Below are 12,006 nucleotides of genomic sequence, written 5' to 3'. Positions count from 1 at the left end.
CTGACATGATATTTCACTCTCACATACATTCTAGCACGCGGATAAGCTTCTATAGAACTGGAAAATCTGCAATATTAGTGCTTTGATTTTTGGGAATGTCGTTTTTAGAAAATAACAAGAGGCCTCACTGAACTACGTATGGGACTTTGGTCATGATGTTAAAAAACAATAGCAATATACATGTGCAGAATCTGATTTACTTAACTAAGTTGTGAGAAAGTGTTTTTTGGTCCTCTGTACTTTTACTTTTTGTGTGGCCTGAGACTGCTGTCTAGCTGTCAGCCACATGTGTCCTGTCAAAATGATGTGCCCTTCACTATCAGTGCAGTAGCCCTTGCTTCGGAGGAAATTATGTGACTGTTTATCTAGTGACAAGGCTCAGATTGTGACTAGTCACAATTTTGATAATTTACCCATTGTGAGGCAACAATACAATTTCTCTAATTTTTCAATTGTACTTATTTGGTTTATTCCTTTGTTACCCACAGCACTTGTATAAGGATTGCCTTCCTACTCAGGCCAACCTACTAAAACCAGCTTGAGTTTGTGGCTCCTTAACTTTAGGAAATGGGGGAGGTGTGTTCGACAGCTGATAATTGGTGGATTGGTTGATTTATGGTGGATCAAAATTAAACTTGAGCACTAGACGGTGCATGTCCTAAGCTCTCAGCTAAATTTACACTCCTTCAGGAACAATGCTCGCTTACACTGAGGGCCTAATTCACAAAGGTAAACTTACACTTTTGTGTGAGTTAATTTTTTTGGGGTATTCACTAGCTGCATGTTTAATTTTACTAATAGCAAACTACACATATAAAAAGCTAGGAGAGGCCTATCTTTGTATGTGCTAAATCTCTGCCACAAGTGTGGAGATCCTACTGTTGTAGAATCTCTATTGGTAAAATTAATATCACAGTTTGGGAATACCAATAAATAGTGATTTTACGCAAAAGTGTAAATGTACCTTTGTGAATCAGGCCCTGACTGTCTTTGGTCCACTATTTTATTGTAGTATTAATATTAGGGCTTCCGGTTTTATGGTATTTTATTTTAACATTTCCATTTGCATTTATCCATATTTATTTTTGCCAATTTATTGGTATTTATCCATATATATATATATATATATATATATATTTTTAAATAAATGGAGTCGTTAAGGATATTTCCACATTTACGTAACTGATAAACGTGCACTCCTACTTTAATGTCTGTCGCGTTTTAGCAAGTTAAGCAGGCAAATATAACAAAACACTACTCCACTAGGTAAATACTAGAATTATATTCACATATACACTAACATATGCCTGTACATAACTGAATCTCATCCTATTTTCAAATCTCATGGTGTTTAGCAGTTTGTATGGAATTCATGAAGGACAAGGAGAATCCCTCACAACAAGCACCAGTTTCTTTATTTTTAAGCTTTTAAAATAAATACATACAGGAAATAGATTGTGTTATATCTGTATTTATCTGAAAAAATCAGTATAAACTGAAAACTGGAAGCCCTAATCATTATAGATTTGCAATTTTCCAAAGCACTTAAAAGCAATCATCCAGGGACATGTTAGTGCTACAAGGAAGACATAAAAAACAATGACAGTATGAGTGCAGTATGTCAGAAACTATCGCTTTTTATCACACCATGAGGCACCATAACAATGAACCTCTAGGCATACTCCTGAATTATTGATTGCTTCTGTGTGACACTCTTTGCTTGTAAAGGCATGAGAGAAATGAAAGGCAATGAATTTAGAGCGAGCCAAGGAGGACAGTAGTGAAATTATGTTTGTCCTTAAATGCTGATACCACTCCATAAAAAGGGGGGGGGAATACATAAAGAGAAATAAAGTAACAATGTGAAGCTCGTGATAATCATACTCTTAATAACACTTTTGCTTATGAAAGTTTAAGCGAGTTTGTGAAACACCAGTGGATGCAGGTGATAGTATGCTTTACATCAACCATCTCATTATTCAACATGCATCAGTAAACAAGGATTGAAAGACATATGTTCATATACTAACATCAGATGACTTGTATTCATCCTGCGTCATTGACATAGACAGAAGCTGCAAAAAGCAAGGCAGGAGAGGTTAATAATCAGCAAGGCAGAAGCAATATGTGTCACCGAACAATCATTATGCAGACGCCAATCGACAGCACGACTCATAATCCTAACAGTAAATGAAGCAGGACCCGTCACCTGATTAAAAAGTTCGAGTCAGGCAAAACAAGCAAGTTACCTATTGTGCCTTGGCAAAGAGCTCTTTGTTTTAGCTGAATGCCACTGGCAGATGCATATTGAATACAGAAGCAACATATTCAGAATAACACTGGAAAACATATTTTGCCTGATTCATGTACGGGCCGTTTTGCGTGGCCCTAATAGCGAATCATAGCGACTCGCTATTGAGGACACGCAAAACGGCATTCATGTAGGAATTGCTAAATCAATAGCGATTCCTACATGTTCTCTATTTGCGAGTAGCAATTTGCTACTCGCAAAAAAAGGAATAACTCCCCATTCATTCCTATGGGCCAAAAGGCCCATAGGAATGAATGGGGAGTATCCCTTATTTGCGAGTAGCAATTTGCTACTCGCAAATCAGATAGCGATTTTAAGGGTGCCAGGGGTGTCCAAAGGACACCCTGTAGCACCCCTAAAATGCACATTTGAACAGGTGTTGCGCACACACATGTCCAAAGGACATGTGTGTGTGCAACGTGCAACTTAGAAAAATGCTTTTAAAAGCATTTTTCTATGTTTTTGCTATTTACCGAGAGGTCTGACCTCTCGGTAAATAGCGGCCCAATTTTGCTAAATCGCAATTTTTGCAAGTGTCATGAATAGCATTTAAGGAATCTCTAATAGAGATTCCTTTAAATGCTAATCCTCGCATATTTGCTAATTCCTCATTAGCGATTTTTGCATTTGGGATTGTGAATCCCAAATGCCAAAATTGCACTCGCAAAAGGCAAGATTCTGAGAATCTTGCCCTTTGCGAGTGCAATTTTGCTTCATGAATCAGGCGGATGGTCCCGGCAGACAGGGTTACTTACTGCTATTTTTTATCCCACACCACTACCACCCCCACTCTTCCATGACATTGAAACACAGCCAACAGTTTGAGAAAGACAAGTGGAGCAACTCAACTCGTTAATGCAAGGACAATCTGTGGAGCATCTTGCAAGCCACAAATTAAAATAACAACAGAGAAACCCTCAGAGACATCACTGACTGGAATACATTCTTATGTCACAGAGGGTACATTGGGAATCCGAAATGCACCTTAAAGAATCGTCCACAAAGCACTCATGAGTTACATACATTTTGTTACCTGTTCAATTCAGGGTAGAAGTAAGAGTTTCAATGTGTATTTAAAGCCATATTTTCCAGATTCAATTGTGAAAGGCGGGGTAAAACAACATGGAATGTTAATGCACCTAGTGCAGCGATATGTAACACGTGACTTGAATGTTCCTGCTTAAATAGGGATTCCTCAGGATTTTAAGGTTTTAGGATTCATAACACCTGTTGTGGTAATGTGATGATGTCAGTAAGATTGCTCAGTGATCTCAGCACATGCAGTAATGATCCAAGTTATCCAAGTTTCAGCTTCCGGTTAGAGAGTTGACTTTTCTGGAGTACCTCTACTTTTCATTCTTTTGAGGTTGATAAAAAAGAGTACCAGTGAGTGTCACCTATGGTATATTAATCATTAGAAGCAATTCTTTTTGCGGAGTATGTTTTTATACTGTACATTTTTTACCCGTTTTTTCTCACTGTGGCATTTCAATTCCATGTAAAAGGGTGTTGGGAGATGACCCACTTCCCTCCACACAATGGAAATGGATCTAATCCAGCCCTTTCCTAAAGCAAATCTCTAATCATTAATTTCCCGGGTGATTACCATGAAATCACGCATACGCAGATGTTTAACTACACCTTGATCACTCCCCTCAGTTTTGACACCTTGAGTGGGTTTCTGCACATAGTTATCAGTATATTTATGTACTAGTAAATCCAATTATGCCTGCTAAATATCATTTTGTGGATAGCTAATGTGCGAAAGTAGCTCATTTCAGCCATAAACATATACTTATATTTGAATATGGCTATATAAATTGGATCGATGGTGTCCCATTGACATAGCGTCTAATTTTCTTATTTGTTTATTTACATTTTTTATTTAAGGAGTTTTATATAGCGCTTGCAAGACCCGGGGGTATCAAAGCACTTCTAGACAAGGTCGAGTTGGATAGGATAGATTACAAAGTACAGACTCATTGGATGACCGGTTACAATAGAATGAGGCATTTTACAGACATATGAATAGACAAGGTCAGGTTGGAGAGAATAGAGTGAAAGATACAGTGTATTTGAAGGTCAGGTCACAGTATAGAGTTGGGAGGGGGTATACATAAAGTAAGTAATATGCAGAAAAGAGCCAAGTTGTGAGCTAGGTGTTGGAATCCAACAGTTGAAGTGTCGGTTGAGGAGAGTATCCGTTACTTGTCTTTTGAAGCTTACAAAGGAGAGGTTTATTCTGATATGAATTGGGATTGAAATCCGGGTTTTGTGGGCTTTGCCTGAAAAGGAGCGTCAAAGGGCTTTTTGTTTGTGTTTTTTTGGTGGGGTGAGAAGCATCCTTAGAGTCCTTGATAGGTCTGTCTGTACTAGTTTTGAGGCAAGAAACGTTGATTTCCCGGTGTGCAGGACTTTGTGAGTGACACAGGCCATTTTGAAGCCATTTTGAAGCTGCAGTGGGCTGCGATTCGGAGCCATCTGAGATTTTTCGGGGAGGGGGAGGTGTGGTCGTGTTTTTTGCTTCAGTGACCATCCTTGCTGCTACATTTAATATGGCTCTAAATGGGGCTAGGTGAGACTTTGCTGTGCCATTGAAAGTGCCATTCCTGTATCCAGTCTAGACAGTACCATTACTTGGGTAGTGAATTTTAGGTTGTGACGGAGGAGGAAGGGCTTGATTTTGTGTAGGTGTTTTAGGTTGTAGAAGGTACTCTTGTGCAGTTCTTTATGTGTTGGCTTATGCTCAGGCTTTGGTCAAGAGGGATCCTCAGAGATTTGACGCATTTAGATAACATACGTTTGCAGTTCAGCGTATCAATGAAATTTATCATTTCTTGGACCAGGGAGGTTTGATCATTATTGGATAGAAGTAGAATTTATGTCTCGTCTTGGTTGCATTTCAGGTGGTTGGTTGAGAGCCAGTTTTTAATTTCTTTCCAAGTGGAGTTTAGTCTATGTATGTCTTCAAGTGAGTATATATTTAGGTAAATCTGGGTGTCATCTGCATAGAGGTGGTTGAGGATACATGATTGTTTGAGAATGGTGGTAAAGGGTTCCATGTATATATATTGAAGAATATGGGAGAAAGGACTGAGCCTTGGGGACACCTCTGGATATTGTGATCGTGTCTGAGGAAGATTTGTTAATTTTTATTTGTTGGGAGTGATTATGAAAGTAGGAGGAGAACCATTTCAGGAAAAGGCCTTCGGCTCCAATTCTTTTTGGGTGAAAATCTAGACGCAGCTTATAACTGACTGTGTCAAAGGCCGCAGATAGGTCTAGAAGGATGAGTAAGAATCAATTGTCTGAGTCTAGTGCCTTGTGTATGTCGTTGGTTCTGTTCAGTAGAGATGTTTCCATGCTATATCCTTTTCTGAAATCAGATTGTAGTGAGTCGAGAAGATAAGCGGAGACAATGTAAAGGTTGAATTGGGGGAGATCACATGTCTCAAGTATTTTAGCCAGGAAGGGAAGGTTGGAAATGGGTCTGAAGGTGTAGGGGTCATCTGGGTCAGCACTTGGTTTCTTAAGCAAAGGAGTTACTTGTCCTAATTTGAGGCAATCAGGTATCGACTGATTGCTCAGACAGCTGTTGACTATCTTGGCCAGAGTGGTGGTATGGCGTGGATGAGTCTCTTTGCCAAGGAGGCGAGAAGAGGATCTGCTAGGTGAGAGGAAGGCTTGGAATTCACAATCATTTCAGAGATGTCTTCCTCTGAGAACGAGTAGAATATTCTCCATGTCCTGTGAGCTAAGGGAGATTCTGCATTGGTATTATCTCCTACTGGATCCGTGTGTGGGGTCACCCCATGCAAGTTCAGTGAGGAAACTGGGGCATTGATTTCTTCCATATTGAGTGAAGGGTTTATGGTGGATGTTAAAGCTTGTAGGTATAGGTATAGTTCAATCTTCGAGATTTTGTCATTGTAGAATTACACAAAATTGTTGCAGTGTTCTTTGAAGACATGGGGGTTTTGTTTAAGCAGATTTGAGGCTTGTTGTTTAATGATGTTGAACAGTTCTTTGGGGCAATTTTAGCTTTGTCTAGTAATTGTGGAAGACTTGGCTTTTTAAGTTTCAAGGGAGATAGTTGGTCTAGGATGGTTGACATTGTAGATTTATAGTGGGATGTAAAGTCATCTGCTGCGAGATTGCCAGTTGGGGGGAAAGAATAGTTATCATTCTGTCTTCTATGTCATTCATGGGAATCTGACTTATGTTGTGAGTCAATTGAAAATGTTTTGGAGTGTGAATAGGGGGAAGTTCCATTTGGTTGAGGTGGAACAGAATGATGTGATGGTCTGACCAGTTGAGTGGAATGATGTTGTCAATGCTCACTGCTTCGTTGCTGGCTATGATGGCCTCCAGGGTTGCGCCTCTAGCTGAGCAAGGTCTTTGCTGAGAAGGAGACTGTTTAGGTATTGTATAAGTAAAACTTTCTCATCATTCCAGTGCAGATTGAAATTTCCTAGGAATAATTTATTGTTGTTGGAGAGTGAGCACTGTGCTTTAATTTCTGAAAGGTGTTCTCCAAAGCTGAGCGCATTGCTTGGTGAGCGATAAGGGATGTGGCATTTTATTCTTTTAATAGTCCTAGTTTTTAGGTTCATGCTGATATGTTCAAATGTGGGGTAGGAATAGGTGTATGTTTCTGCCATGTGGATGTTGCTCTTATGGACAACAGCTATGCCATCCGCTGCTCTTCTCCCTGTCTTGCTTGATGATGGAGAAGCTGGGAGGGACTAGTAGGTCAAGGATGAGATAGGAGGTGTCATTTAGCCATGTTTCTGTGATAAATACGATACCAATGTCATGGTTACAGATGGTTTCAGCTAGGTCGATTGCATGTTTAGTTGCCAATCTGCACTTCCTGAGCATGCATTTAATGTCACTGCTCGTGTTGGGCTTCGGAGGGGTGATTTAAAGGGGACCTTGATGAGGTGAGTGGGAGGTCTGTCAGTATTTGAAGGGCTGATACCCTCCCGATTCCTGTAATCACCTGTATCATGGAGGTGGGGTTGAATTGGGTGGGAGATAGGTCATAGGTTTTGGCTAAGGCTGTTGCTTCCTTCAGAAACATCCTGTGGGTTGATCATTTCAGCCCATGTGCTAGGCTGCAGATAGGGGTTGTGCACCAGCTGTGAGGCCGGTTTCTGGCCAGTCATGTGTGTTGTTTTGAAGTATGGGAGGAGGAGGGCAGCGGGCTTTGGGCCAGTTCTGGTAACAATTTGAGGATCAATAGGATATTGTTAATGCCCTGTTTTACTATGTTGAATTGGTTATCCATGTGGGTTAGTCGTTGCTTTAGATCAGTTATGGGCCTAGGCATTTCAGACACGGAGGATATAATTTAATGGGGGAAGAGTGGAACTGCTGCGAGATTTGGGTGGCAGCGCCACTTTGCCTGTGTTCTGCAAGGGGTGGGTGTGGGATGGGAAGGGGTGTAGGTGTGGGTCGGGTTGGATTAGGATTAGAGTTGTGGGAATTGATAAGAGGTGGTCTGCTCTTCCAGGTCGGCTCAGCTGGATTGCTGATTGCTGGTGGGTGAGGGGATGCAATGTGCTCCAGAGGAGTGGGGTGGGCAGGTTCCTTTCTGGTGGAGAAGTGGGCAGAGAGAGTTATAGTGAAGGAGCTGGAGTTGGGATGAATTGTGGGACTTGAGTGCTTTCTATTCTGTGTCAAACCCTGAGGTGGAGGTTGGGTCAGGAGTGGGTGGTTGGTCTTGAGGTGAAAGTCATTCTTTAGCGTCAGGAAAATGGAGTTGAAGTAACTTAGGTCATAATCTTGGATCATGATAATTACGTTCCTTTGGATGGTTATGATGGTCTTGCCTTTGAAGGTGGGAGAGTTAGCGATCATCAGTTTTCAGCCATATGGGATGTTGGTGGATTTTGAAATATTGAGGAGGTTATTAGGGTTGTGCATCATTTCGCCAGTCAAGGTGTGTGGAAGATCAATCAGTTTTATTTAGCCCTATAGAGGTGCTGTAGTAGATATCATCTATTAGTGTTTCAGAGTGTTGCTTGATCAGTTTGTGTTTGAGGTTTTTGGTGACATTAGCTGAGAGATTCGGGGGGGTAGGTTATGGAGAAGAAGTTTTCTGCATGGGATTTCAGGTTGCTGGGTAGTCTTGAGGTAGGGGATGCTGTGGGAGCGAGCATATTTGTCTCTTTGTAGATCTTGGTAGATAAAAAGTAGTCTTCATTTGTGTTTCAGCAAGAAAAAAAATCTGACCCTTCATGGTTGTTTTTTAAGATATGGAGCCCAAGAAGTTCCCTATTTGGATCATGGGGAGGTGAGGGTGTGCTAACAATAGGGTTAATATTAGTGTGTAGCTGGAACATCTATGAAGGCTACTGTTCTTGGCATTTAGTTGGTTGGCGAGTGCCCTGTTTAAGATGCCTGCTGCTTTACAAGTGTTAGTCTTCTTTCTAATGTTATGCCTAATCCAAAAAGACTGCCCAATCCAAGATGGGTGCAGATCTTGGTGATTTCAGTGTCTGCTTTTAAAGGTGTTAAGTTGGTTGGAGGGCGATTGCCCTCTCTAAGATCGCTGCCACATCCACTGTTTCAGTACTCTTTTAGTTGTAGCCATTGTGTCAGGCATTTCAATAATGGATTCAGTATGCCTTCTCTCCCGTTGCTGCCCCCTATGCAGGTTGTCATGCTGGCCCCCTAGAAAATGGGGAGGGTGAGTCCCCAAACCCCAGCCAATGTTTTTTTATATAGCGCAAACTCAACCCAAAGGTATTTTTGTGATTTACATGAGCACCAGTTACGTTACACAAGGACACATTCATTGTTGTGCAGCTGGGTCCAGCCCCAGAAAATTGGCAGCATCGGGAGGCTCGTCGGGTACATTTTACAAGAGAGCAACGTAATTTCCAAGGCGCTATGCACAGCAAATGTGAAGAGTCTGATATCAAAGGGGGCTGTGAGGTAGACCCGGATTGTGGCACGGTTTTGATCAGGCCACCGCAAGGAGCTGGGGAGGAATATCAGGGGGCTTGCTGTGTGCACCGGTAATCCCCAGGTGCACTGCTTAGATGGATCCTTCCATTGATCCTGTTTCTACGGGACCGAGTGGTAGACTTGGCTGCGGCAAAGCTCCAGATGAGGTCAGTGGTAGCCGCTGATCGCTTTGCTTGTGAGCCAAGTACTGGGAGCGGAGCCGTCTCTAAACAGGGACTAAATCACGGCTCAGTTAGAGGTCACTAAGGGGCCCTTGATCCCCATCTACGCCGGACTTGGTTAGCGCCCGGGTCGGATTGCTCAGCAGTGCCTTGACATGTTGCAGAGGGTTTGCCCGCCCCATCTCTGATATGAGGGGTCCATAGTCTTTGGGAGCTGATCATTGGTTGAGGCAGGTGAGGCACTCACCTCTATCCGCACGACTGGGGTAATGGGACAGTAGGCACCCTCACAACCAGTGATGGCAGGGCAGAGTGGGGCATTGGATGGTGGGATTCAGATCCTCCTGGTTTGTGTATCCTTGTGTGTCAATTTCGGTTTGTTCTGGTGGGGGATGACCAGGGTGCAACAGCTATTTTCAATGATACTGATCCCTGCCATCGGGTAGCACAAGGAGCAACTCCTGTTTAGTCAGCCATCTTGTATCTTGTATATTGTTACGATCATCTCATGATGGCTGTATGATATTATAATGAATGCCTTTAACATGAATGGCTTTACCATGCAATGCCTTTACCACGCATTGCATTTACCACGGATAGTCCTTTACCACACTTTGCCTTTACAATGAAATGGTAAGTATATATCAGGTAAGTGAAACCCATATATGAGTGTGTGTATGTAAATATATATATATATTTTCATATATATATACATATACATATATACATATACATACATTATATATATATATATATATTTTTCCATATCAAGAAGGGTCCTTCCGGGATCATCTCCCTTGACAGGTGGCGCTTTCTTCGGCGAACCCTGATGCCGATAAATTTTAATCCAATTCCAAAAACGCTCGTAAGCAGATGCGCACTCAGAAGCTGGTTTTGCTGTAAATTTTTATTCTCAGGTAACGCTACGCGTTTCGACACTAACTTGTGTCTTGATCACACGATATGATATTGTGTGATCAAGACACAAATTAGTGTCGAAACGCGTAGCGTTACCTGAGAATAAACATTTACAGCAAAACCAGCTTCTGAGTGCGCATCTGCTTACAAGCGTTTTTCGGAATTGGATATGTGTATATATATTCTTCTTTCCAATATACCTCCCATTCCAGGAAGTAAACCAGGACACCCAGAGCTTCTTGCAGAGAAAGTTTATTTAGCAAGTGAAAAAACAACTACGCGTTTCACCATTACGGCTTGATCACGCTCGTCTGACCTTACGAGTGACCATCTTTAAATACACCCAATCACACTTAGTGTAGTTCCATGTGCAACAATTGTGAGAAGCGACGGACATTTTGACATATGCATGATTAATATCCACAATAGATAGACTGAGATAATGAAATGATCACTTACAAGTATAATCATGCATATGTCAAAATGTCCGCCGCTTCTCACAATTGTTGCACATGGAATAACACTAAGGGTGATTGGGTGTATTTAAAGATGGCCATTCGTAAGGTCAGACGAGCATGATCAAGCCGTAATGGTGAAACGCGAAGTGGTTTTTTCACTTGCTAAATAACCTTTCTCTGCAAGAACCAAGAACCCCTAGCTGTCCTGGTTTACTTCCTGGAATGGGAGGTATATTGGAAAGAAGATTGAGGTCTGCCGGAGACCTGATTGGGACCGCTTGCGACAGCTGAAGGATCTCTTACCGGCACTGGTGGAGTATATGTGTGTGTGTATATATATATATATATATATATATATATATATATATATATATATATATATATATATATATATATATATATATATATATTCTACCCTCTGTTTCGCCTTTTCTACAGGTTTTTCTGCCCTCAGTTTTGCCCTTCTGCTCATTTTCTGACATCTGTTTTGCCTTTCCTGCTGCTTTTTCTGTCCCCTTTTTTGTCTTCTTCTGCTCTGTTTTGCCTTTCTGCTCATCTTGCTGCCCCTGTTTTGCATTTTCTGCTCGTTTTTCCACCCTCTCTTTTGTCTTTTCCTGCTTGTTTCTTCCCTCTTCCTGCTGTTTCCTCAAGACCTGGCTTTTCGATGGAGTCCTCGCACCCCGCCGCCCAGATATGCTAGTTGTGATTTCACAGACTCACTAATATAAGCTTCACCCACATGCATAGTTGGTCCCTGCCCACTGCTCAAGGATTTCTTGGGGAATATCGCCCGGTTGCCTGTCACTGCCAAGTTTGTTGTTCTCATTGTTATGTTTTTGTTCTGTGCATAATTCACTCCTATGGGAGCTGCCCTGTTTGTTGGGCATAGCGATGTATGCTTTGCAATGTAATTCTGGAGTCGAGCGCTGGGACAAAAATTGAGGCTGCTGTAACAACCGGCACCAACAACCTGTTATGCATGTGATTCTAATCCCACTGCTTTGGGATCCTGTGGGACAATATGTGCAATTTTGAATTAAAGACAAGTTTTAAAAAAATGTTTAACTCAGCAGCCGGGAGAGTCTTGGCAGAAGGCGCCTGAGGTCTTGAAACATTGAAGGCATGATCAGGTCTACTTGTCCCTCGCTAATCTATTGCCTTTCTCAATTTTTGACTGAACTAA

At 41.7% G+C, this 12,006-nt stretch overlaps 1 protein-coding gene across 1 annotated transcript in view; it reads right to left on the bottom strand.

Annotated features, from left to right (window-relative positions):
- The window catches only part of PIEZO2 (piezo type mechanosensitive ion channel component 2), a 1,150,823-nt gene that overhangs the window by 413,204 nt on the left and 725,613 nt on the right, over window positions 1-12,006 (bottom strand). The window contains exon 10 of the mRNA XM_086964934.1: window positions 2,031-2,075. Coding sequence (XP_086821060.1) covers window positions 2,031-2,075 — 45 coding nt within the window. The remainder of the gene's footprint in view (window positions 1-2,030; window positions 2,076-12,006) is intronic.

The sequence above is a fragment of the Lissotriton vulgaris genome, chromosome 4_1 (assembly GCF_964263255.1).
Source record: "Lissotriton vulgaris chromosome 4_1, aLisVul1.2, whole genome shotgun sequence".
Taxonomy (NCBI): domain Eukaryota; kingdom Metazoa; phylum Chordata; class Amphibia; order Caudata; family Salamandridae; genus Lissotriton; species Lissotriton vulgaris.
Note: the sequence above shows the minus strand (reverse complement) of the source record. Positions and strands in the feature narration are given on the sequence as shown.